A 27750-nucleotide genomic window follows, 5' to 3' on the forward strand; every position below is an offset into this window, starting at 1 on the left:
AAATTAACTAACCATGTCCTCAACGGTGATGAAGTACTTGTCCTCAAGGTATCACTAGTACGCAAGCTGGATCTTCTAGCTCACGTTGTGCTCATGGGCCCACGTGTTTGGCACATATTGTTCTTGAGCTACATCTAAGTCTTGCTCAATTAGCTAATGCAAGCCCACTGAGTTATTCCACCGGTCATCCTAGAGCTCAAAGTCATGATCAAGAGTCCCAAATTGAGTCACACGAGATAGTTGAGCTAGTTCGCTAAATTTCAGCTCTTTTCCAAATACGTGCACTTCATCTATTCCACTCACTTGTCCTAACCCTAATCCTAACACATTAAAATTAACTAACCATTAACCCTTATATAAAATAAAAAATCTTTGCTCTCTCCTCTCTCTCGCTAAAAGCCTAAACCCTAACAACGATGACGCACCACAATGACAACGAAGTGCAGCAACCGTGATGAAGTGCGGTAGCGACAAAGACGACAAAGTATGGCAAGAGCAACAATGTGCATCCTCTTTCCCTCTATCTCTCGCTCTCTCAGTCTCCCTCTCACTCTCACTCTCCCTCTCATTACTCTCTCACCCTCAATGTTTTGAATGACGATTTTGGCAGCCACCGTGTTGGGGTCGGCGCACCTGGAGGGTACCCGCCAGAAGGCCTCTGTGGGCCCCTCGAAGCGCTAAAAAGCGCTGGCGAGCTGGCAGTTTGGCCCGCCAAAATATTAAAACAGATCGAAAGCGGGTCGGATACGGGTCGAAGGTGAGTCTAATAGGTTATATAAAAAACAGAACCTCTATCTGTTCTTTCGGATCCTTCCTCGCCCGATCCCGTGGAAACCTTAAACCCCTCGCGCTCCCTTCCACGGCCGGCGGCAGCGTGCGGTGACAAGTGAGCGAAGGTAGAATCGCTCTCTTTCTCCTCTCCCGATCTTCCTCTCTCGAGCTACTGTGGACGACGGCAGACGACTGTGGATTGCGGCCGTCGGCGAGCGACTGTGGACGGTATGATCCTCTCTCTCTCTCTTCCCACTCTCTTTCACTCTCTCACTCTCTCCCACTTCTTCCCACCGGCGGCAAAGACCGAAACCAACTATTATGCCTTTTTTTTCTTCTTAATTTCAATTTTCACTGCCTTAATCTGTTATGCTAGGCAGTTAAGAGGAAATAATTGAAGGAATTGTTGATTGTGTTGTGTTTTCACTTGTAATCTGTTGAATTTTTTTTTTACATTTTTTTCTTAATCTGTTATTCTGTTAATCACTTAATCTGTTAATCTGTTGAATACTTGAATGTTGATTGTGAATTTGTTGACCTGTTGAATGTTGATTGTTAATTTTCTTAATCAGTTGAATGTTTTTCTGAATGTTGATTTGTTACTCTGTTGGTTAACAGTGACGAATTAGTTTTTTAATCTGTTGATTGTTGAAGAGGAAATATGGAATTAATCTATATTGGTTACATATAACTGTATAATATATATTATATATCTGTATTATATATATATATATATATATATATATTTATTTATTTATCTTTTTATATTAAAAATGCTAGAGTGCCTTGTCACCTGCCTTCTCGTCCGCCTTCTGCCTAGGTGCTAGGCGGTGGGGTGACCGCCTGCCTCCTGATGGCCTCCTTTTGATACATTGCTCCCTCTCCCTCTCACACCGAACTGTTTTTTTTTTTTTCAAATTTCTGTCTTAAATTATTAATCTGTTAATTCTTATTACTTAATATGTTATGCTAGGCAGTTAGAGAAATTAATTGAAGTAATTATCGATTGTGTTTTTAGTTTTCACTGTTAATCAATAATCAGTTAATCTGTTGAATTATTTTTTAGTTTTTACATTTTTTTTTTCTTAATCTGTTAATCACTCAATCTGTTATTTTGTTAATCAATAATCTATTGAATGTTGATTGCTGATCTAATATTCTGTTTTTTGTTAATTTTCTTTATCTGATTATGTTGAATGTTTTTTTGAAGGAAAATGTGTTAATCATTTAATCTGTTGATTAATAGTGAATTAGCTTTTGCTGTTAATCTATTAAATTACCGGAACAAGGAATTAGTTAATTAGTAAATTAGAGTGCTAATGTGAATTACTGAATTAATTGGAGGAAGTAATCGGCATTTAGTTATTGATTAATTTTTTACTTTTTATTTTTAACTGGAAGAAGTAAAACAGCAATTAGTTACTGTTTTGTATATATTACATTGGTCACATCTTACATATAAGTGTATAATGTATATTATATATGTTTATTTATTTAGTTTTTATTTTTTATATTAAAAATGCCAAACCACTCCTTGTCGCTCACCTTCCACCTTGTCGCGTGCCTTCTGCCTAAACACTAGATAGTGAGGTGATCACCTGCCACCTGCGGCCACCTTTCTTAACATTGTTATATATATATATACACACACAATGGTGCGATCGAAATCTAGTTCTTCCAAGAAGCCGAAGCGTGGCGTCGATTTCAAGGTATAATTTTTTTCTTATTTCCTCTCCACTTATAGCATCTCCTTAGTCTTTCTTCTTGAACCTCAATGATGTCTTGCATGATTTCCAGAAAATAAAGCATAAGATTGGGCGGAAATTGCTCCCGCCAAAGAATTCAACCAATACCCAAATCAAATCCAAAGGTTTTCTATTATCTCTTTTTGCATGTTTGATTCCAAGAATTTGGATGGTTTGGCTTAATGCTTATGTGATGGTTTATTCGAGCAGCGATCGTTCTCCCGGAGCAGAGTATGTCAATTGAGAGACGGGGCATGGTGGTGGACAAGAGAGGGTTGACGCTACAAGAGCTTCTCAAAAAGACATCACATCGCAATCCAAATATGCGGAGAGGTTCTCAAAGTTCTTAATTCTCTAGTTTCTTGTGCTTCTTGCATAGACATTTTAGTTTATTATAATTTACTTCTTTGTCCACAATTTTCTGGCTCCACAACCCCATGGCAGATTCAGCCTTTAAGCGCCACCCTGTAACAATTGCGAGTTAGGAATATGTTTTGGGACTAGGGTGGTTGCCTTAGAAGGTAACAGTTAGCCATGATGGACTAAATGGCAGCTCATTTTATCACGTTGAGTGCAACTAATAGTAACTTAATTATTTTCCCTATTTTCTCAATTTGTACTTTCATGGATCTTTGTAAAAAAATTCTACTATGTCTACTAACTAAAATTCAATTTGTACTTAAAAGATTTATATCTGAATTTCTTATCTTGTTATAGTAATTTTTTTTAAAAATTTGTAATTGTGATAGCTTATCTCAACAGTGCTTCTTGGGTACAAATTTTAATTCTTTTTATTAGGGTGACAATTGGGTTGGGTTAGCTAGATCTGAGTCAGGTCGTGATAGTGCCAACATGAACATGAGCTGTTTATTAATCAGTTCAAAATTTCTAAACATGAGTTGTTAGTGAACATGTTATATGGGTCATAAACGGGTTCTAGAGTGACACAAATTATTTAAATTTATATAAGTTATTTGAGTTATAAATGAGTTTATTGGTATTATTAATGAATTGTTCAGGTAATAAACGAGTTTTTTGGATCATAATTGGGTTATCGCGTCGTAGTTTGGTTGGTAGGTTGGGCCACAAATGAGTTGGGGTAATAAACACAAATACAACTTGTTTAATAATCAAGTTAGGCGGGTCAACGTGTTATGATCCAAACCTAATTATATTAAACTGACTATTTGGGTTTGGGTTGGGTTATCAGGTCGGGTCAAAAATGGCCAACCCTAGTTTCTTATAGTTTACTTATTTGTTAACAATTTTCTAGTTCAATATCTTCTTGACATTTTTTCTATATACTCTCCGTTCTTGATTAAATTATGGAGATTTGTTGCTATGTTATCACAAAGTTTGATGGATTTTTATTTCTTATTCTACTCTTTTAACTTTTGAAGATGCACTAAATGGTATCAAGGAGATAATTCTTAAGGATCCTTCAAAGCTTAAACTCCAAGTTGTTTCGATGATGGAGAAGTTAAATCAGCTCATACATGATAATGATGGAGCAGTTCGTGACACCTTCTACAACCTTTTGAGGACTGTTGTCTTTCCATCTCTTAAGGGGGTATGTTTTGTTTCAGTACAATTGCCCACAATACTTGAATTTAAAAGAAATGCTTGTTAGGATTCTTCCTAATTGACCTTCTGATATCACCTACTGATTGTTCTTTATGCCTTGACCAACAAGAATAGATGTAACCCATTTAGTACAAGGTAGAACTCTTTACATTCATACTCATTTATCCTTTTCCCCATATCTGCTGTTGCACCTTATTTAATTGATGTTATTTTCTGCATGAAATATGCATGTCAAAGCAAAGTTACTGATAGTGCATCTAGAACCATTATTGTATATTTTTAACTCAATATGAAGTGGAAGATACTAATGATTGTACAATGTTTTGTGATCTTTGGAAGTAGAAATCCAAGCTCTTACAAATGAATGTTGTGATTAATATTGATTTGGTAATTGACTTTCCCACATAATATAATCACTCTTAAGCAGAAAGAAGAAAGAGAATCACGTGATTTTATATTACTGCAACATGCATGTTTGTGTCCAATTTGATTCATTGGGTCTGAGGCATTTTTGACTTTGAGGTATTTGATAGGTATATTGTTCATTATATGCTTACCATTTCCTTGCAGAGGACTATATGTTATTGAGCCTTTTATATTAAATTCATGAGCATACCAATTCTAACTTCAATTGAACCATTTCTAATGCCCTCCCAATTTGCAGTTTTTCCTGGAAGTTCTAATCTCTGTTGACTATGTTCTCACCATTGTATTGACGCTAATCTTCAACATGCCTTAGGAGAAAGGTCTAGCTTGTTGTGATTGTTTTCAATAATTTTTTCTCCATTGATGGCATCAGAGAAGATACTACAGATGAACTGGAAAGCACCATCTAGTTTTCAACTTATAGTTTACTTTCCGAGTTATTAAAATCCTTATTTGTAGCTATGGAGAAGTCTCCTCTTTATACAAAATTAGATGAAACGCTACTATGTCTACATGGACATCTTTATTTACTTTGAATTAACCTCCAACTTGTTGATAACTTATTTATATGGGGGATTGATGAATTGTCCGAAATGAAATTAGTTTTCTCTAGCATCCAATTTGCTGTGGTGACTGGGTTCACATGTCCATTTCTGTGGTAATTGGGTTCACATGTCCATTGCTGTGGTACTACGATACATTACCCTAATTTATCGAATGAGCTACAAGGAGTTTCATATAAGTCATGAAAACTGATGGATAGAAATAAGGACTGCAAACTTATATCTACTGGTTAGGTTAAGAGACTTAGTGACCTCTAATGATGGAATATTGTGAAGGACTTAGTATCTTCACTTCTGTACACCACTTGAGGAGTTGCTGGTAGAGAATGAACTTGATGACTTATGACAAATACACTGTAGTGCTTAACGTAATAATGCCGAACTGTGATAAAGTGTTATGTTGATTTGCTTATTTGGATCTGGAATATCAGGAGAAGGAAAGTCATATGAGAACCAAGAGGGGGTTACTCATCTATTGGTGGTGAGGGCCCCTGGGTACACCAAGAAGGATGCAATTCAGCCACGGATTTCTCTATGGCTACCTTGTTGTTATGTTACACTTGCTAACCAACTAGATATGTGTAAGAATAAATGGAAGCATCAATCCCTTATAGGGAGATCTATTAGGCCTCATCTTTCCACTTCTCATAGTCAACTGTGTAAGTGGTTGAAATGTCATTGATCATCTTCTTTTTGCAGGGACAACAAAGCCACCATCTTGATGCATAAATCTTGTAAGAGCAGACTTATTAAAATATAATAGTTAGAAAAGTTCCGATTAACATTGCCATGATGGATAGCAAGTATTTCTAAAGCATGGGAATTGTAGGAAATTAAGGGAATAAAGTTTAGGTGTACTTATATGTTTAAAAATTTTGCTAAGCTTGAATTTGTTTGTAAAAGCGGTCATTCAAGTTATATATATGCATTTACTCTGTAAACTAAGATGAGCCTCTGTCAGTATGGGACAAATAGAGATGTGCCTATTGCCTACTTCCTCTTATATGTCATTTGTTGTCAATAGGTTAGCATATTCATATTCCATCAAAATAAAACTCTAAGAAAAGTTTCAGTTAATGATGTCGAGATGTATGGCAAGTATCAAATATATTTAGAAAAGTTTTGGTTAATGATGCCTACTCTCTCTATGTTACCTCGTCTTTCCATGACTTGTGGTCAGAAGGTTAGTGTATAGAAAACTTTACAAGATCATCTTTGAATATGTTACTTGATATGGCAACGAGTCTTGCCCCTCTCATCTAAGAGGTCATGGGTTGAACTCTTGAAAACAACTTACTAATAAATAATGGTGAGGCCGCAAATATCTCCCTTCTCACACACCCTGTTTGGAGCCTTGTGCATTAGGATCATTTTTTTATTTTATTTTAATAGATCCCCATCTTTATTGGAATTGGAAGCTTGGGCTTCACTCTTTTCTTTAAAAGTGAGATTTCTTCCTAAAAGCTTGCTTACGATGAACAGAACTTATTTGTTGCTCTTCTATTCCTGGTGTTTTAAGTTACCTATGTCTCTACCCGTTCACTTGCTAATTAGTGATTAGCTTGACTACAGTTATATTTCAAATCCGATGTTCCATCAAGTTATTTTTCTTATCTTTGTAATATTAAATCATATTCAATGTCCATTAGTAGATCCAAATGTTCCTACCTCCTTTCTGCAGGGAATTCCAGGGGATATGATTCCACTGCTGATGGACCGTAGTTTGCATGCAATGACACATCTCTCAGTGGATATTCGACTTATGGCTTTCAAATTTCTTCAACTTGTTATTCATAACCATCCGATATCCTTTTTCCACCATGCTGAGAGGGTTTGTACAAGCTTTAGTATTAGTATTCTGCAGTTTTATCTATTACTTTTGTGGATGTGTTAAACATATTTCTTGTAGTGTTGATTATTGTCTTAGAAGGTTATTTTGTTTGACAAAGTCTGTCTTAGTGTAAGCATAATACAGGTTGATGATTAATCCTACTTGATATTATGGTGTATAATTTGAATAAGCATTCACTTTATTATGTGTTATGTTGTTTCATATGATATGCTTGTTGTTACAAACTTCTCTGTTAGATGGGCATTTTTAGGTGCTATATTCCTAGGACTGCGTACCAGCAAAGAGCCATGCTAAGTAGTGAAACTGCAGGATGTGCCACAGGCACACTGACCCTCAGATTATGGACACCATTAATGGATTCCATAGTGGTAGTGTCCATGGTCATAAGGGGGAAAGGCCAGATATGGATGGAGATGAGAGTTAGAGCAGTGCATGAGGAGGGAGATAGAGGGAGAGTGCTAGAGGCCTATCATTGTGGATCAGAGACATAAAAGTTGGGGAAGAGTTATGGCTGAGGACTTGTGGTGTTCTTCTCTATTTATATCAATGAGTGCCAAATTCTTCGTCGGAGTTGCTCAAAACTGTCTGGGCGTTGAATTCTGTGCTCCATACCTAGCGCTACTGCAGCAGTGCAATATACGTCCCTTTGTCCTCCTGCCATTAATGTGCTGGCATGATATGCACAAGTCAGCATGCTCACCCATTACATCCAATGTTATAATACCAACAATGTATCAAGTTTCAGATTGATGGATGTGCAGCTACTTACTAGCATAGTGAATATCTCTCTAGTTACTGTTTGAATTACCTGAATGCTTTTGTTAACTTGTCCTTGTTTGGTATTCCCTATTTCTTTTCTATTGTCTTCTAAGAACCACATAGGTAGGCATGTCAGACATAGCCTTGCTGATTTGCAGTAGATGCATAGATAACTTGATTTTTTGGTGACAATACTTGTCATGCTTTATCAATACTGTTATGTTTATTCTCACAATGTTTAGGTTCAATACTTCAATCATGGCCTTGTAAAATAGGAATGCATATATGGTATAAACATGGATATTTAATCTGCTTGTTGTTTCTGGTTGTGTTAAATTGGGAATTAATGTACTTATCCAAGCATGGCAGATATTTCTTGGGTCTTCTTGTCATGTATGAAGCATATAATTATAGTAGTCTTATTCTGACATTACAATATTGTGATGTGTTCTGTAATTTATGTTCCTATAGCTTGGATTTGTTAACTATTATGTTCTAATCATCATTGGTGAATAATATTGCTGTTGGTGTTCTTAATTTTAAGGCAGTTTGGATTGCTAGCAAGTGCTTTAGTTGATCGGTCACTTTTATGGATTGTTAACTATACAATTGCTGTCTTACAGGTTCTTGACAACTATGTTCATATTCTAAAAGACAAGCAAATCTGTTTACAGGACAAGAGCAAACTCAAGACTGCTCTTGGTGGGCTTGTTCATTGCCTCAAATTGTTGGCCAGTGAAACTATTGAACTGGTCTGTATCACATAATGAGTTATTTGAACTACTTTTATTGTATATATTTTCTTTTTCATGATGCCATCAATAGTTAGTATCCTTCAAGTATTTGCTATTTCTCATTTACTCTGTAAGTCTAACTTTTAGCTTATGTCTACTGATCTGTTCTCTTCATGCTCTTTGTTTGCATTTGCTATAAGCAGTTGCATCCTGTAACCCTCTTCTGTTAAATGATTTACTCCTATGCTATTATTCTGGTTATTGTATATTAGGTCTACAACTTGCTGCAATTGATTCTGATGTCGACTTTTTGTATCGCTTTATTCTTTTTGTTAATATGTGGTGATCTTGTTGATTTCCTTCAAATTTTTCTATTGCCATTTCACTACTCTAATAGCTCTTGAAATGATGATCTGTTCATGCTATCTTGTGATAGTGGAGGCTACTAGTAGGAGCATATATTGTATGCTTGATCTTTGCATATATTTCCAATGAGAATTTAGGTTTTGATGCTTTAGATATTTGGTTTTGGAAAGAGGAAAAATTTGCTCTCTAAAAGCTTCAAATATGACTCGTATAATTCTACTAGTCGTAGGCTAGAGTAAGGATGGTTATGCCGACTGGCACTTGCCGTGCCAGTGATGACATGAGGTGTACCAGTGGCACACCCCTAGCCAACCGACACTTGCCGTGCCAGTGGTGGCATGAGGTGTGCTAGTGGCACACCCCTAACTGACCAGCATGAGTGCGTGCTGAGCCATGCTGGTTCGGCATGGTTGCATGTCAATCTCCGTGACTATGTAGAGCATTTTTTTATAAATTTTTTCCTATTTTGTCAATCATCATTAAATCAATTTTAACCATTTTTCTAACAAATATGGTACGACATGAGGAGCTCATTTTTTTAAAAACTTTTTCTTCATTCTATCAATCATCATCAATCAGCTTTAATATTATGTGTTGAATACTATTATGTGTTCAATTATATTATGGAGTATTCAATTATATTATAGAATATTCAATCATTAATATTAGTTTTAATGAATAATTTAATCATATTATGTGTTGAATAATATTTATATTTAACTATTACTTTATCTTTAATAAAATATGTCGTTTACAAAAGTAATTCAAAGATAAATATTCCAAAAATCCAAAAATATTTCTAAATATTTTAAAATTTTTATTAAAATTATGTTAAATGCGTGCTAGTGGCATTTAGCGTATGCCGTGCCGATGGTGGCATGACCATTGTTGGGTTGGAGATCTATGCTTGCCAACTCTAAGAGTAGTTTAAGATTTTAAGGTGATGACGAAGGGTTCTTGTCACCATTAGATATTAAGTAGATGATGAACTTGTAGTCAACTAGGTTCTTGTTACCACTAGATATTAAGTTTCGAACAGTGAATTTGAAAATGGTGCACAGTGTAAAAAGACATCACTACGTATAAATGTTCTGACTTTGACTTGTCATTATCATTTTTCCATGAGTTTATATGAGGCTTATTCTTGTGCTGAAGGTGTTGAAAATTGTGTACTTTTTAAGATCTCTTCTATCCCATGTTTAATAACATTCTCATCTCCTTTGGATATATTACTTGTTTTAAATAATGAGGATCTTTTCTTCCATAAAGTTTAGAAACAAAATCATGAGATGAAGTAACTCGAAATTAGATCAATCAAGATCTACTTGACATTGTACGAAAACCATATTTAGATGGACGGAGGACCTTTCATGTGAATGGCATGATGTACACATCTGCCTGATCCTTTGATTGAATTCTTTTTAAGATGTTCGTGCTCTGTAATTCAATGTCTCCCCTCATTTTCTACTCCATTCTTTGGTGGAAGTATCACTTTAAAATGCTAACTGTGAGTATTGCTCATTAAAGGCTATGTCCTACTCCAGAAGTCCTAATTTTCCTCAGCAGTCCCCAATAGTTCGTGGAGCATCAGCTCAATAATTTAAGTTAATGACTTTATTAATTCTTCTTGTCTTATGTGGTAATACCTCTTTCAAGTAGTTGTCAAGAGGCTATAGTGTATAAGTATAACCGCCAGAAGAGCCATTGAAGGTTCAATATTCATAAATCATATAGTGTGTAAGTCCTAATTCTCTCTGTCGTTTTTATGAGAATATTCATTTAATAGGGAACCTCACTAATGGGTTCAATGGCCACATCTAGTGTACATTAGTGTAGTGACAAACTAAACTGGTAGAATATATTGGTTTCTTCTTATCATCTCTATCTCAATGATCTTTGAACCTAGCTTAATTTTGTTAGTGACCTCCAGTCCCAATCTTTTACTATTTTATGTTTTTTCGTACATATCTTATTTACTTTCAAACTTGCAAAGTCCATTTGATGTTAATATCTCATTTTAAAATTGCAAATTTCCCGTGTGCTTCAAACATGATTAGTTTCGTACTTGCAGATTTAGAGGAAGAATTTTGTTCAGTCAAAATGTATATATACATGTTTTCTACTATAATTTAATTTGATTTATGATTCCATTTCCTTTTAAAATCGTTCGCAGAATAAAAAAGCACCTGACTGGATGAAGCACATGTATGTCAAGTTCGAAAATCAGCAAGGTAGTATTATACTGTTCTTTTCTGTGACATCTCTTGTTATCTTTTCATCTATCAGTATTCTTTTCTTGTATTATTGGTGCATCATGTGTTAAAACCTAGTTAATCCAAGTTGTCTTGTTCCTTCTAAAGAGTTAAAAAAGAAACATTAGATCTGAAAATGTCTATTTTTCAATGAAACATAGTCCTCATAAGGTCTTTACCCCTAAGGATTGTCGTGCCATTGGCATGGGGTGTGTCAAATAGCATGTGGTACGGGGGGTGGCAATGACACTCTCTTGTAGAGGCGTGCCACCCTGTACCACTACCTATATCGTGCATATCACTTGATAATCAATACAGTTAGGCTATTGAGGGATATGCATGTTGAGTATTGTCTGTGACCTATTTAACTTACTCAAAGAGACTCTTTTTTGAGGCCTCTCTGTTGGTAGGCTTATTTTCCAATCTCAACCCAGAAGGAATAAAAAGAGGAGAAAGGAAGATCTAGGAGAGAAAAAGGTTGATCCAAGGATGAGAACTTCAAATCCCATTAAAAGATACGCTTTTCTTATTTTCTCTTCCTCTTTTATATAGTTTAGAATCCAAATCTAAGATTAGTCACCCAAGATGTAGCAAAATGAAGCTAGATTTATCATTTATAAGAGTCATGGATAGTTCTAGCAATTTGTCCTAGATTTGTGTAAAACACTCTTTAAAAACATAGAAATAAAAGAAAAAACATGATTCTCTTTAATTTTTTTTTCTAAAATGGTAGATCTATGTAAAATACTCTTCGAAACTTAGTGATAAAAGGGAAATCATGATTTTCCTCAAATTTTTGCCCCAAATCTCAAAATTTGAAATTAAAATGTCAAAGATATTCAAATTGTATGAAAATTGGTGTAGGAATATATTGAATTAACTCCATGTGAGTTGATCTGAACCTAATTATACAATTTTGAGCTAAACTAGTAAAATTTCAGCATAAATTAGAAATTTTTTATTAATGTTGTTCCCCCCAAAATTATTGGCTTCGGTCCATAAGAACGATTCTAACTCAAAATAAGAAATGTTGGTTTCATGGATGAGTCGATCCCAATCCTTTTTGGTCGATCTGGATCGGGATTGATCGAAACTAAGATCCTTGATTCTAAAAATCCCTTTCACTTCTAGGCTCAAGAGACTCTAATAGGCCCAAAAGTGGATTTGAATTAACTGGGTGAAGGTTTTTTATTTTTAAATAGCAGATAAGCCTAGAAGATTTTAATGGAAGACCTCCTTTTTTAATATCATGTTAACTGACATTGTCTAAAAGCTTAAGCTTTTAGAAAACCGTAGTTTAAATCTTTTATATTTTAACAGGTTCAAGTCGCATTCAAATATGGGCTCTTTTGTCTTGGTATTGTCAATCTGAGATGTGACCTAGCTCATTATTTATCGATTACTGTTTGTTTATTGCGATTCACTTGCTACTCCCTTGAGATGACCCATTAGTATGGCTGTCATGTTTGGTCCAGCTAATTACCTGCATTATCATTATTATCTTGTCTGCAAATTGCTATATATATTTTTTTCTCTTTCTACTTGTTATTAACTTATTATTATGTCTTACTTTCCTCATGATTGCTTAATTTTGTAGGATTTTTTCCTGTAGTCAAGAAACTTGAAGATCTCATTCCAGTCCTGGTCAACTGTTTTAGAGAATCCTCTTCATTTCATATAACAACAGATACTTGTGATCAATCATTTGAATATATGCTATTGACTCTTCAATGCATAAATCGAGCTTCGAGAATATTGGGTTATGTTATAAAGAAATATCAACACGATGATGTTTATTGTTTCAAATCTTACAACCCTGACTTGTTGTGGAGTAATATCTTGCTGCACTTACCGAAATTACAAACAGCATTTCCTTTCGGTCAAAACCATAAATCCAGTGAGAAGGTATTTTGTTTTCCAAGTGATATTTGTTTAGATCCTTTTTGTTGCCAAGTGCTTATTTGAATTCACATATAGCTGCCATATGTTACTGTTTGACCACTTCATTATGTCAGAATGCATTTGTGCCCTTAGAAGTGTTTTTACCCACATATAATGTACTGAATTAATGATTCTACTAACAAACAACATTCCCTACATTAGGAGCTTTCATCATTCTCTACTTTCATCTAGACCCTATGCATTTTTAGGAATTTTGGATGTTGGTCCTGGCTGCATGAGTCTAGTTGCAAGAATAAGGTAAATTTTAAGCAGCTTATAGATTTCATATGAAAATCTCCTGCTTAATTTTCTCTGGCCCACAGTTATCATTATAGACCCTTTATGAGTGAATTTTCTAATAAAATTGTTTCTTTTTGCAAACTGTTGTATCCCTTATGCATTAATATATAATGCACGCATATATCAAATATGTGTCATGCTATTCCACCCCGACTGTAAGCTTATTCACAATCTGACTAGGCCCATATGCAAGGACTCCTTTTGCCTTGCTAGTTATGACCCTTCAGGTAAAAGGAAAGAAACCAAAATATAACAGTTCATGCATGTATACTTTTTTTTTAATTTTTCATTTAAGCGCCTGATAGCTATGCTTCTTTCTCTCCTAAAAAATATATAATAAAATATAGGTATATATTATATTTGTTTATTTATGTGTGTATATATGCATGAAAGTATGTATGGAAAGAGAGACAGAGGAGGATGCATTCATGATTCTAACTGCTCAAAATTTTGTGGAGATCTTTATAACTGGTGATGAAAGGTAGGAAATTTAGTATGAAAGACAACTCGAAAAGGATCACTTAAGAGTTAGACTTCTGTGAACATGTTCCAAGATTTGAAGAATGTTAGTATGGTGTGGCTTTCTATATCAGCTAAGTACCTACTGGCTTTCATGGACAATGTAATTCCCTTTGTAAGGGTTGCAAAAGTCATGTGTCAATCTGGTTTACCTGTTAATTAGTTCTATTATGTTAGTCATGCACTGATGTTTTAATGTAACTATGTTGAAATTTTTTTGCATATGTATTTACTTGCGATTGGCACTAGCTTTCAAACTGATGAGAATGGTTGTTTGCTTCTTGACTTTGAACTGATTTTCTTGGGGTTTCCTGCAGGAAGAGGCCAAATTTTTTGTCTTGAACGTTAGAGTTGCTGAGATGTTTTTGCACCTGAAAGAAATGATGGATGATGCCGCAGATATGCCTGATCATTTTCTCGAGTTCATTAGGTTTTCTCTACTAAGAAAGGTCCTGTATGAGTATTCTTTGCCTCCATGTTTAAGTATCTCCCATTTCAGTTGTTTATATGATGTGACAGATTATTTCAGGGTGCTTCCTGGCTTATCTGAGATTTATGGCTATGTTTTTCACTCCTGGGTTAAAATGCTGCCAAAGCAAGTAGTTCAACTTTTTCATCATTTTAAAAAATCAATTTTACCAGTGATTTTTTCCTCTTCTTATTTATCTATGGCTTTAGAATCTGAAGTTCTCAGGTCCTCTGTCTCTTACTCCATTGAAACACTCTATTTTTGGCACTGTAATCATATCACAAAGTTCTCCCACAAGTGCCTCTTATTTACACATTTAACCAATGAAATTTATAATTTTACAAGGATTAAGAGAAGAATTTTGCTGGACATGACTCCTAGAAAATGTGAAGTGTTTACTTTTTATATGCTTTTTGATATAGTTATCCTTGAGTGTCTTGTTGAACGTGTTTATTACTTTATTTACAACCAACCATGGTTTGGCTTCAATATTTTTGGTACTTATCTAATTGAATTGCATTCCTGTTGTTCCTTGGGGGCGCAGGTTACGAGAACTGAAAGATATCTATGTAGAAGTTAATGAAATTGTTAGCACCCGAATTTGGGGTCTGGAGATGGTTGAAAATTATAGAAGTTAAGGCTGATTATTTCTATATTCCTCTTACAGGTTGGGGCATCTGGGAGTGATGAACCACTTCGTAAGGCATTTATGGAAAGGCATATAGCTTCATTGTTACCTTTTATGCCAGGGCTTATATCACAAATCACGAGGAGTTATCAGACACGATTGTTAGAGGTTTGATTCGCACTTTCTGGTGAAGTTTTCTTATCATCAAGGTTCCAAAATATCTTTTTCTTTGTACGAATGTATAATATCTCATATTATAGAAGTAATCTTTACAATTTCTGTGTAAAGAATATGCTTAATGCTAACTTACAAAAATAATTGCAGGCCTTTACTAGTGCATTTAAAGATTGTAAGGTGAATTGCAAGCAATTATTGGGGTATTTTTCTGTATTGGAAGAAATGATACTTCCTGTAAGTTCCAATGTTGTCACTCTTTACAAATTTTTATCCTTGATTAGCCACAGTTGCTGTATGCGATGAATTTATCCATTTATTATATATTTTAATGGAAAATTTTTACAATAATTTCGTTATTCTTCAATTATTTACCATATGATCTTGTTACTGTAAGACCTATTCAGGCAAATTGATTTCTTATTAATGTCCCTGACACCAAATTTTCCTTAATTCTTATTGCAAGGACAAAGTTGACAAACTGCAGCTTGAAACCAACTGTCCATACCTGATGGACTATCAGATTGCTTGGGTAAAGGAGTTTCCTAGGATCTTATTTCAATTAGATGATTTACACCCTCCAATCTCTGAGGTACCATTGCTTTACTCATGAACTCTTCTTTATCGTACTGCACAACATTCATTTTGTTTACAACTCGTTATTATACTTGATTTGCAGTGTGCTAAATTTTAATATCATAATTAAATAATCATGGATTCAATTGCAAAATTGTCAATTGTCGTGCCAGTGGCTTGTGCCGTGCTGATACACTATCGCCATAGGGCGTGCCGAGTGGCACACTAACACGTCTACTGCATGCCTCAAATTTGTCTTTTAATATATATATATATATATAACTTAATATATGTATTAAAGCTTATAGTAGTCTTTTATCTCTAGATAAATGATGTATCTTGTTAAAGCTATAAAGCTATAGTAATTGTCAAGTAGAAACATGATTTAACACATATTATGATTGAATATGTTAATTAATTGATAATGGTTCAGTAATTAAAAGCTAAAGCTAGAGTAATTATTTTATGCTTTTAGTTTTCTTAATTCTAGTATATGTATTGTGGAAACCTGTTGAAACTTTTGGAGCAACTCGTTTTCCAACTCACCTGGAATTAGCTTTATAATGTTTGGATGAACATAAGTGCATTGAAATATATTTAGGCAGCTAGATCTCTTTTGAACTCTGTGTAGATATGTTAAAAGAGTTTTAGCAAGTGCTGGTTGTCCAGCTGATTAGCCATAATTTTTAACCTATTGACCTTTTACATGTTTAGATATATCCTGAAATTATAAACTTGTCGCATCAGATCTTTTCTTTTTTGATCAGTGATGACGTATTAGCTGCACCGCTTGAACCTAAATTAATGGCTCACCTTGGTTGATATAGTGGGCCCTCATGAAATCTAGACTATAGGCTATTAAGTATGACTTTAGGATCTAAGTCTGAATTTGTGCATACTTGTTCTAGTATTCAAGCACTCATTGCGATGTAGATAATGACTCCCAATGGGAACTGATGGACGATACTCTCACTTTTTCATGATTGCTAGGTAAACTTTATATCATATAATTATATATGATGCAAATTATCATTCTAATATCAGTGTCAATCAGGCATTAAGGTTAAATCGGATGTCCTACATCCGTGTTTTGCTCATGAATTTAGCATTCCAGATGTATTACTCCTGTTTATACTGTTTGTCTTCAGATAGCACCATCTGTCGTGACCGCTTATTTGCTTGATTGGACACTTTAATTGTCAACTTCCTTCATATATTGAATATATTGTAGGTAGCTTTGAAGGTTCTAAATCGATATGTTCAATTCGCTCGGCCAAACACTCCTCTCATGTTGGAAGTTGAAACCCTACAATTGACACTAAAAGAGTTTTTTGATGTTAGAAGTAAGTATGTGAGAGCCATTTTGTACATGTGATTGTACGTTATCATACTAAGAAATTTCTTTGGTTTCTCTATTTTCATTTGAGAAGGAATTAACAATATCTGCTTGGCTGCAGCCATTGCAGGAACAGTTCATCGTGGGCCTTTTGTAAAACTCCCTTATGATTGCCAGGTTCTTGCTTGTTGTATTGTCAAAAACTTTCTCAAATTGGATAAAGAATTTGTCGATGCATTGACTCGTTGTTGCGTATGTAAGTATATTTCTCCTTGATTGTATTACTATCACCTTCCTTCAGTTGCACTACAGACTATGAATTAGAAAAATATCATTGACTATTTGTACTTGAAGATTGAAAAAGAATATCTTTAGAAACACCCAATGATTCTAATTATTAGTCTTATTATCTAGATCTCTCATCTCTTTTTACTCACCGTCATTTGATCATGAGCATGATGTCTTGTAGAGGAAAATCTAGGACAGAATAAAACTGTGTACGATTATTTATCCTGCAAATATCCTTGTATTTGCGATGCGCATACAACATCCACACATGCTCAAGTGCTCAGACAAAATGGAGGAACTACCTTGGTTGGGAGTAACTTCATATTATTCCATTTATTTGATGACAAAGTTCGTACTATTTGGAGGTCCCTAGGTATTCATAAAGCTGAAGTAAATTAAATAGTTTTAGATCCATATATTTTTATGTGGTTTTCCCACTTTAGAGGCCTCTACCCATATATTTAGTACCTTTATAACCTAAGAAATGTGACAATAGCAAGGTTCTAGGAATCGGGATTGAAATCGGGATCGGGATCGACTGTCCGAAAAAGCGATACTTGTCAGCCTTATCAGCAGTATTAGCTGTTCGTATTGGCTTATATTTGAAAATATTTTTTAAAATATAGAAAAATTCTAAAATTTTTAATTCTAAATTTTTTAGAAAAATTAATAATAAGATATAAATTATTCATATATAAATTCTAAAAACTAAAAAATAAATACTATTTTCTTAATCTCTATCTCTTCCCTTTTCTACCACTCACTCTCTCCCTCTCTCACACAAATAAATATTTTTTTACCTTCTCTTCAACTAATTCTCTTTTATCAAACTCCTCCCCTTCTAACTCTCTTTTATCAAACTCTCTTCCCCGCTGACCCTCTCCCACTCTCTCTCTTAAGTCTTATCAAACTCTCTCTCCCACTAAGTCTCTCACTTATTAACTCTCTCCCTCATCCTCTCCTTCACCCTTACCTTCACCAACTACCACCTCTCTCTCTCTTCAACATATTTTTTTATTTTTTATTTGTTCTCCACTTTTCTCTCTTTTCTTCCCCTCTCTTCTTCTTTGTCCCTCTTGTCGCAACCCACAAATTCCCTTTCTTTCCCTCTCTTCCTCTCTTTCCCTCTCTATTGCTCGATTGCTCCCTCTCTTTCTCTCTCTTTCCCTTTCACTTCCCCCCGCCTCTTTCTCTCTTACCCATACTCATCTTTGGCGGGATTGGCTGATCCTGACCCAAAATGAATCGAGTATTGGCCAATACTTGTGATCGGCCAAAAATAGTAACCTTAGGAAATAGAAATCATGATAAGGTGTAGATTTTTATTTATAAGACTTATAGAATGGTATGCCAGTACCAATCAGCATGCAACCACACACCATGCTTGTGGGCCTATCGGCACTGATATAAGGGAATGTCTTGATGCTCCCCCTGACCAACCCCTATCGACCTTTACTGACCTTGTTTTCACCTTGTGGAAACTTTGTTTCCACTTGACTTGTACTATTTGGCAAGAGGTGTGTTTCCCCATGTTGATCATGCCCGTTAGCATGTGTTCTACAACTAGCACAACAATCATTGATAAAATACAGGGATTTTGTGTTGGTTGGCATAGATTGTTTTAACGGGCACGTACTGAGCTGATGGGCTTGATGCCTCTATGTATTGAGCTAATTTAAAATTAAGGAAAAATTGGGAAAACTCATAAAAGTTAGAACTTAATTGTTGTAAGATTCAATTATATCTACTACATATGGGTTGATCTTAACCCTGTATTTTGCAATTATAGGTTGAAATCTTAGCTTGGGAAATGAAATTTAGGTTTTCTTCAGATTTTGAGCCTAAAAACTCCAAAAAAATAGCAGGGCAATTATCAAATTGGAGTTTAATTGGTATATCATTCAAGCATATCTATATCTATATGTTGATCTAATTTGAATTAACACAGTTATGTCATCCAATTTGAATTAAATATCTGTACAATTTTTAGCTTTAAACTCTTTTATGCCTTGGCGATGATTCATATTCTTACTTTTACACAACATTGCATGTTGTTTCACTAACCCGAGGAATCCACCAATCGGGGTGTCAAAATGCACCGACATTGGAATCCACCAACAAACACTCAATAGGCAAAAGCTCTCAAAATATTCATTAATCCATAAAAGATGATTACAAACCTTTATATAGGCCAAATAAAGTAAAAGATAAAAGACGAAAATAGCCCTAGAAGGTGACTAAAAGATAAAAGATAAAAAATAACTCTAGAAGGTGACTAGTCACAACCCTCGTTAAGCCAAATGGCCACGAGTGCAACCCTTTTATGCTTACGAGAATAAACGTGATAAGAAGTGGTGTCCCCACCAACTCTCCCGGGGTGGAAGAAACTCGGCCCAATCGAGTGGCTCTGATAGTACTCCAAAATGTCAGGGTCAAGCTGCTGTAACTCCTCACGAGTGATCCACGTACACGCAGACTCTGGTCGCCCGTGCCATCGAACTAGGAAACGGTGAACCCCTCCTTCTACAGTAGATGTTATTTGATCATCTAAAATAACGTCTATCTTTTCTTGTGATGTGGATGGGAAAGGAGAAGTGGTAGGTGGCACAGCAGGGATGTCTAGAAAGGTAGTAAATGTAGCATAGAGTTCGGTGGGGATGTGCATAGGTGGATGGTAGGCTGCTAGATCCTCAATATTAAAAATACAACTAATGCCATAATTAGGGGGAATATTAATGACATAAGCATTAGCACCGACACGTTTCAGAACTTGGAAAGGTCCTACACTACGGGCATGCAACTTCCGAACAGTTCCCGAAGGGAATCGTTCAGGTCTAAGACGAATCATAACATGATCTCCAACATCGAACTCCTTGGCACGTTTGTGCAAGTCGGCATGTATTTTATACTGGTGATTACTCGCCTCAATTCACTTAGTGATCTCTTGATGCAAAGAATGAACATGATGTGCAAATGTTTCGGCAAACTCAGAGACTCTAGAATGAGATGACATAGGCAACAGATCTAGAGGATTGCGTGCTTCAAAACCATGAACAACTTCAAATGGGCTCATGCCAATAGACCTATTAATGGAGTTATTATATGCAAATTGGGCTATAGGAAGAATGGCATCCCAGTTTTTGTTATGATTATCCACGAGCCAGCGCAAAAGATTTCCAAGACTACGATTAATAACCTCGATTTGACCATCGGTTTGAGGATGATAGGCAGTAGAAAATTTTAATTTTGTGCCAACCATGTGCCATAAGGTTTTTCAAAAATAGCTCATAAAGCGAACATCCCGGTCGGAAACAATAGTTTTTGGAAGACCATATAATTTGACGATATGGGCAAAGTACAATTTGGCCACTTGTGACGCATCAGAGGTCTTAGCACAAGGAATAAAATGGGCCATCTTAGAGAAGCGATCCACAACCACGAGGATTGAATCATGTTTTCTAAATGTGCGAGGCAAGCCCAGAAAAAAAAATCATACTAACGTCCTGCCACGGGTGATCAGGCACAGGTAACGGAGTGTAAAGTCCAGTGTTTTGTTTTCTGTGCTTTGCTAACTGACAAGTCCTACATTGATCAACTAATTTTGCGACATCACGTTTGAGACTTGGCCAGTAGAATTGGCGCTCCACTTCCTCAATGGTCTTATCACGTCCAAAATGACCCGATAGGCCACCGGCATGGATCTCCCAAACAAGAAAGTCACGCACGGACATACGGGGAACACAAAGCTTGTTACCCTTAAATAGGTAACCGTCTTGGAGGGAATAACTGTCCAAAGCTAAGTTCGGATCAGTCAAGAAAGTGAGAACGATTTCGCCAAAGTCCGGACAAGTTGTATAATCTTCCTTCATTTTGTCAAACTCAATGACTTTGATGCTAATGGCAGATAGAATGTTAACCCTTCGGCTAAGCGCATCAGCCGCCTTATTCTCAACCCTAGCTCTATGTTTGAGTACAAAAGTATACTCCTGTAAGAACTTGATCCAACGAGCATGTCTCGAATTTAGTTTCTTCTGAGAATTTAGGAATCGAAGAACTTCGTGGTCGGAATAAAGCACGAATTCATGCGGAATTTAATAATGGCGCCAATAGCGTAAAGCTTGAATAACCGCATAAAATTCCTTATCGTAAGTGGAGTACTTTTGCTTAGCCTCATTTAATTTTTCACTGAAATAGGCAACAGGATGGCGTTCCTGGCTAAGGACACCGCCGATCCCGATGCCTGAGGCATCACATTCCACCTCGAAAGCTTTAGAAAAGTCAGGAAGATGCATTACAGGCGCTATTGTCATTTTCTTCTTAATCTCTTCAAAAGCCTTATTTGCTGCCTTACTCCAATGAAAATCTCCTTCAAGCAAGCAGTGATCGACGACATGATAGTACTAAACCCTCGAATGAAGCGGCGATAAAAAGTAGCAAGGCCATGAAAGCTACGCACATCATGAATATTTCGTGGTTCCAGCCAATCAACAATTGCTTTGACCTTCTCAGGGTCAGTGCAGACTCCTTCTGAAGTAACCACAAATCCTAAGAAGATGACTTGATCGACAAGAAAAGAACACTTCTTCCTATTGCCATAGAGTTGAGCAGCACGAAGCGCTAGACAGACTTGACGCAAATGGTCTAAATGAAGCTCTTTTGAACGACTATAAATCAAAATGTCATCAAAATACACCACAAGAAATTTGCCCATGAATGGCCGGAACCACGAAAGCTGATGCAGAACAACGTCTTGATTGTAGAGTTGAGAAGAAAAAGTAGGGAGAAATAATCAAACCCGAGGAATCCACCAATTGGGGTGTCGGAATCCACCGATGTTGGAATCCACCAACAAACACTCAATAGGCAAAAGCTCTCAAAATATTCATTAACCCATAAAAGATGATTACAAGCCTTTATATAGGCCAAATAAAGTAAAAGATAAAAGACGAAAATAGCCCTAGAAGGTGACTAAAAGATAAAAGATAAAAAAATAACCCTAGAAGGTGACTAGTCACAACCCTCGTTAAGCCAAAGGGCCACGGGTGCAGCCCTTTTGTGCTTACGAGAATAAACGTGACAAGAAGTGGTGTCCCCACCAACCCCAGAATCAGATTTTAGTGATTGGACTTGCTTTCACCCACTTTATGTTTGTATGTTTGTTTCTGTTCATAAGCTTCTTTTCTTTTTCTCTTGTTAGCATTTCCTTGGTGAAGTATATGACAGCTATAGTTTTTCATGCCAATAGTAGGACAAGATTGATCTGCTTGTCTGAAAGTTGATGAACTTATAGAAAGAAGTAGGAAGATCTAATCAGTTAATTTTCTCCAGTGGGTGGAAGCCACTTAAATATCTGGGTTTTCTATTTCTCATAATTTCTTGACCATGTCTTAATGCAGGTGGTGATTTAAATCCCCAGCTTTTGCTCAATATAATAGGTGATCTACAAAGATCATATAACACGGGCATAGTGCAGATTGCAGATCTGCTTAGTTTCTTGCTTGCTTTAATAGCACGATTTCATGTTTATCCTGGTAATCTCTTGACCATTTTGATTTTCTATTGTTCCTTTTGGTTGTTATAGTGGAATAGGTTTTACTTTCTATCAATTTTCTCTTGAACTATTTAAATCTAACCTATAAGAAATGATATGAAGTATTGTTGTCTGAAAAATAATTCATTATTTAAGTGTGTAGCAACTGCATAACCTACTCTTTTGATCGAGTTCTAGACCTCTCTTATTATATATATATATATATATATATATATATATATTATATATATATATATATATATATATATATATATATATATATATATATATATATATATATATATATATATCCTGATATATTTGTACCATAATTGGTACAGCTTACTTGCATTGTCTTAAAGTCTGTGTTACTACATAGTACATGTAATTGGCACAAATAGAAGCATATGTAAGTCTGGATGTTTGAGCTCAGTTGGTTGATAGCATAAATTAGTTCAATTGCCTTCGATCATTGTATTGGAGACAATGATAGCTTATGTGTTTGACATACCTAGCATTTTCTCATGTGAGGCACCTTTTGTATGAGATCTCTTTGTTCTCGTATGGACCGGTGATATATTCACGAGTAACAAGACCATTCAGTTTTTCTCAACAGTGAGATACACAAGGTCATTTCTTAGATTTTATTTTGACAAAATCTATAATATATTTTGGAGAGCATAAACCAATTATTAACCAATATAATTTGCATCTTTATAAGATGGAATTTCTGAGGATACTTGCCTATATAGTGGTCACAGTGCACTACTACCATTACCAACTTTTTGATGTTATCAGATGTTTTAATGGTTACCTTTTGATCATGGTTATTGCATGCAGAACATATCATTTATTGCTCTTGAAAGACTAGCTGTTGTTATAGAAGCCTTTCTTCATGCACTTTTAAATGATTGGCTCCTCCAATTGTTCCGCAGTAATGATGGTACTAATATTAGTATTTCATCTACATCCTGGATCGATAATTTATTGTGTTAGGGTATGGCTAAAAGTTGCCTTTGAAAACTCTGGTGCCACTACTGGGATGAAGATTCAGCAGTCCTGTGTGACTTTGTGAAGTGTGGATTATTTTCTTTTCTCTTATTTTATCTTGTCAAGAATTTTCCATACCGCAATGCATATGCTTTCTGGATTTCTTTTCATTTCTTCAGTCTTTTCTGGATTTATTTCTTATACTAGAGTATTTCCTAATGTAGATATAAAAGAAGTAAATGTGTTTCTTTCTATTCGAACACCTGTAATTTAAATTTTGTTTTCCATTCAGAAAATACTTTTTTCAGGGAGAAAGATCGGAATGTCTCAAATTCCTGGCTTTATAAGAAAGTATTGCACAAGATTTTAGATTTTCTCCCGTTTCAAATGCGTCATGGACCACACATTGGGCCAGTGATTCTGCAGGAGCTGTGGAATGTAATAATTGATGAGTTTGTATGTAATCAAAATTTGTTTTGTTGGGTCATTAAGTTTACTTTTTAGTCTTTAGATTCTCAGAAAGAACTGTGAGGAAGAATGTCTATGATGGTTTGCCCTGCTAATTTGGGATGCTTCTTTATAGTATTTTCCTTTTTTTTTTCTTGCAGTCAGAAAAGCCACCTCTAGAGAACGCATGGGGATTGCTGGCAACAATTATTAAACTTGATTGCCATACTACAAGAATCTCAGATGAGAATATCCACGAGCTTAGCAAGCAGATATCTGGCTACATGGTTGATGCTGCTTTTGTATGTATCAATTCTCCTCATGCTGTCAATATTCTTGAAAATTTGCAGACAATGATACCTGTTAGAATAGTGATCCGACTTCTATTATCATCATTTAGTTTACCAAAATTTTTGGCAGTTTGTAATTTGTAGCATATTTTTACTTCAATAATACACATCTTATTTTTCTAGTATATAAGAGTGATACATACTACCAAGTTGTAAAACTAAGGAGGCTGGGCTGTGTTTCCACAGATAAGTGAATGGAAGTGGTTTTTGCAAGTTCATATGATGGTTGAGCTTCAGTCTGGAATATTTAGTACAGCTTAACTGTAGTGAAGGCAAATAACTTGGCTTGAGTATCACGATATACCTCTTGAGTGCTTTTATTTTGTCAAGATTATGATGATCTAATGTAAAACTTATGGATGGCCATAGAGTTTGTATCGAAATTAAGGTTATCATTAGAATTTTAGATAAAGACAACCCCAGACTTGTCCAGTCAGTGGGCAAAGATTTGATCGGTTGAATATCTTCATAAACTTTATTAGGATTATGTTCTTTGGGTTTGAGTGCTGGATGATTGGACTGGCCGAAAATGGTTCAATTGGTCTTGTTTTAATGCTCTTTGGTTCAGATTAAGATTGCAACGTTGATTTATCAAGCTCAAGCTTAGTGTTCGAGGTGTTCCTGGAAAGCATGGTTGAGTTGCAAAACCATCTATTTTTATGATTTTTTTGTGTATATGTGCACTCTGTGTGTGTGGGTGAGGTTCTTTTTTTTAAAAGAAAGTTAAAAGGAGTTGAAAATTAGCTGAGAGATAGGCTATGATTCCCAATTCTTTGCTTGATCTAGTTAGACAATGGTGAAGTATCAAGCATGAGCTATTTGAAGTCAATTTTAGGAGTCCTGCTTGATTCAAATCTAGTTAGTATTCCACTATTCCTATCTAATGTCCATCTATCAAATTTACTTTGTCTCACATGTTGACATAGCGATGAGGCAACAAAAAGCCCTGTGCTATGCTGATTGAATGTCGTAAGGACTCGTGGTAAGGCAACAAATCATGTACTACACACACTACACACATATATATGGGTTAATTATACTTACACCTCCTAAACTATCACATTTTTTTACATACTTCTTTGAGCTCTTTTTGTGACACGTAGGCTTTCTAAACTATTGCAAATATTTCAAACACCCTTTCCATTAAGTTTCAATTACTTTTTATGTCCATAAGTTGTCACATATAAGTCACATGAGTAACCATATAACATGTTTACCTTTACATTTCTGGAGGAAAGAAAATAAATTTTAATTTACTAAAATACCCTTTCCTTCTTATGGCAGTATCTTAGTCTTTTTTAGCTTTTCCGTTTACAAAATGTCGGGGGGTTGGGGGAAGTGGGTAAGGGTAAGATTATTATAATAGTTTAAGGGATTATGTGTCACAAAAGAAAAAATTCATGGAAGGTATGTGGAAAATGGTAGTAGTTCAGATGATGTAAGTGTAATTATTCCTATATATATATGATTTGCATTTTCAAATTACTCTACTTTTGATACCTTTTCTATTAGTTCTATCATGGTGAAATGCTTGTAATTATACTAAGGTGCACCTTCATAGACTTTGGTATGACTATTTAAACTAGCTTCTCTACCGGCATCGTTGTATGAGGCTATGAACATCATGCTTTACAGTTTACACTAGCAATATAATAATCAACATTGATACAGCAGTTGTATTGTATCCTGCCAATGCTTATTTCATTAGCAAAATATTTCTTGTAAATAATGAGAAGCTCCTTATATATTTTTCTTTCATTATTACTTTCTAAGCATGTCCAACTACTAGCTCAGTTGAAGCTTTCTTTGTGCCATTTTTTTACTATGACATTTTCTAACCTCTTGTTTCGTTGCCTTGATGCAGTACATGCCAGAAGACATTGATATGGCTATTCAATCTGATGAGATCAAAATACTTGGGAAGGATATTTGGCCATGCTTTCTGCTACTTCGTGAAAATCATAAGCTTTTACATTTTGTCTTTGAGTGTCTTGATTCAATCATAATGGAATGGAGCTCCTCATTTCCATCTCGGTTTGATAGTAAATATACACTGGAGCCATCAGCTCGCATTCGTGCAATCAGTTATATATTCATATGTATGTGTCTGCTTAATGATGCGAGACTCCTCATAAATCTTCGTTTGAGTAAATTGGATATCAGAAATATCCTGCACAACATACAACAATTGCTGGTAAGAAGTAAAATTAGAATTACGAGTTTGTTGAATATTATTTTCTTATATAGTATATGTCATAGTGCTCTCTTAGGGATGAAAGAACTAGTGAAAATATATGCTAAATTTAGCTAGAACTGTAAAGATCATGACTATTTTTATAAAGTTGGTCATTGTATTTTGCAGTACTTGGTTATTGCGATTTTATTATGTTCTGCATTTTTTGAATTTGCATACACATCATTACATACTCATGTTGACTAGAAATTTTGCTCACTGTTTCATAATCTAACTAAAATTAACTCCTTTTACTCTTGATCAAAATTAACTTATCCTAGATAGACTGATTCAGTCAAATTTTTTTTTTGAGTACCTAATGCAGGACTCTAATAGGTCTGACCTGACATTTGAAGAAAAATACAAAATACAAAAGGCATTTGACCAACTGAAGACTAGAGTATGCGAAATGCAATGTTATGATACAAGTGAGCTGGAAGGAGTTTACTAAGAAGTGCTTTTGTGATGTGTAACAATGAAGCAATCATTCTACTTGTTTCAGTTTGATGACCATGCCAGGTTTCTCCTTTGAAGCATGTTAATATTCAAAAAGTCGAGCCTACCACCGGTTTCTTTGCTTTTATTGGAAATGTTGGTTTTTGTGTGCTTCCCTTTCTTTTTCTTTGGTATTGCAGGTATAAAGAAAAGAAGTTTGACATTTTTAAAGCCCTACTAAAGTCACGACTCTCTCTAACGACGGAGTAGGTTTCGGAGAGTTCATTTCGAGCCAATTTTTGTCCTCCTCTTGGAGTTCGAAGTTGAAGTTTTCTATCAAATTTTACTGAAATTTTTTGTAGATAGAGAGGCATTTTTGTGTTAAGGCAGGACATTGAAAGGTCCCCTTGTACATAAATATTCATTTTGGAGTTGACTTCTTCTTTGATTGGTTAAATATATATTAATTAATTATCAATTCA

At 35.3% G+C, this 27750-nt stretch overlaps 1 protein-coding gene across 5 annotated transcripts; it reads left to right on the forward strand.

Annotated features, from left to right (window-relative positions):
* Window positions 1–819: 819 nt before the first annotated feature.
* On the forward strand, window positions 820–27750 carry LOC140760422 (uncharacterized). Of its 5 annotated transcripts, XR_012104370.1 has the most exons (21): window positions 820–999; window positions 2354–2480; window positions 2569–2641; window positions 2727–2849; window positions 3917–4086; window positions 6771–6920; window positions 8324–8452; window positions 10974–11031; window positions 12650–12957; window positions 14130–14261; window positions 14949–15077; window positions 15234–15320; window positions 15550–15675; window positions 16891–17002; window positions 17117–17251; window positions 22680–22814; window positions 24096–24259; window positions 24412–24552; window positions 26465–26794; window positions 27147–27352; window positions 27469–27750. XR_012104370.1 is itself a non-coding variant. In XM_073097354.1 (20 exons), the coding sequence occupies exons 2-20, from the start codon at window positions 2424–2426 to the stop codon at window positions 27282–27284; spliced, it is 2697 nt and encodes an 898-aa protein (XP_072953455.1). In that variant the 5' UTR covers window positions 820–999; window positions 2354–2423; the 3' UTR covers window positions 27285–27750. The 5 variants fall into 5 exon arrangements, 4 of the variants coding, with proteins under 4 accessions (XP_072953455.1, XP_072953458.1, XP_072953459.1 ...); XM_073097354.1 differs by having other exon boundaries at window positions 27147–27750; XM_073097357.1 differs by having other exon boundaries at window positions 27159–27750.

Source organism: Typha angustifolia, chromosome 5, assembly GCF_048772165.1.
Source record: "Typha angustifolia cultivar Huaian chromosome 5, ASM4877216v1, whole genome shotgun sequence".
In the NCBI taxonomy this organism is placed as follows: Eukaryota; Viridiplantae; Streptophyta; class Magnoliopsida; order Poales; family Typhaceae; genus Typha; species Typha angustifolia.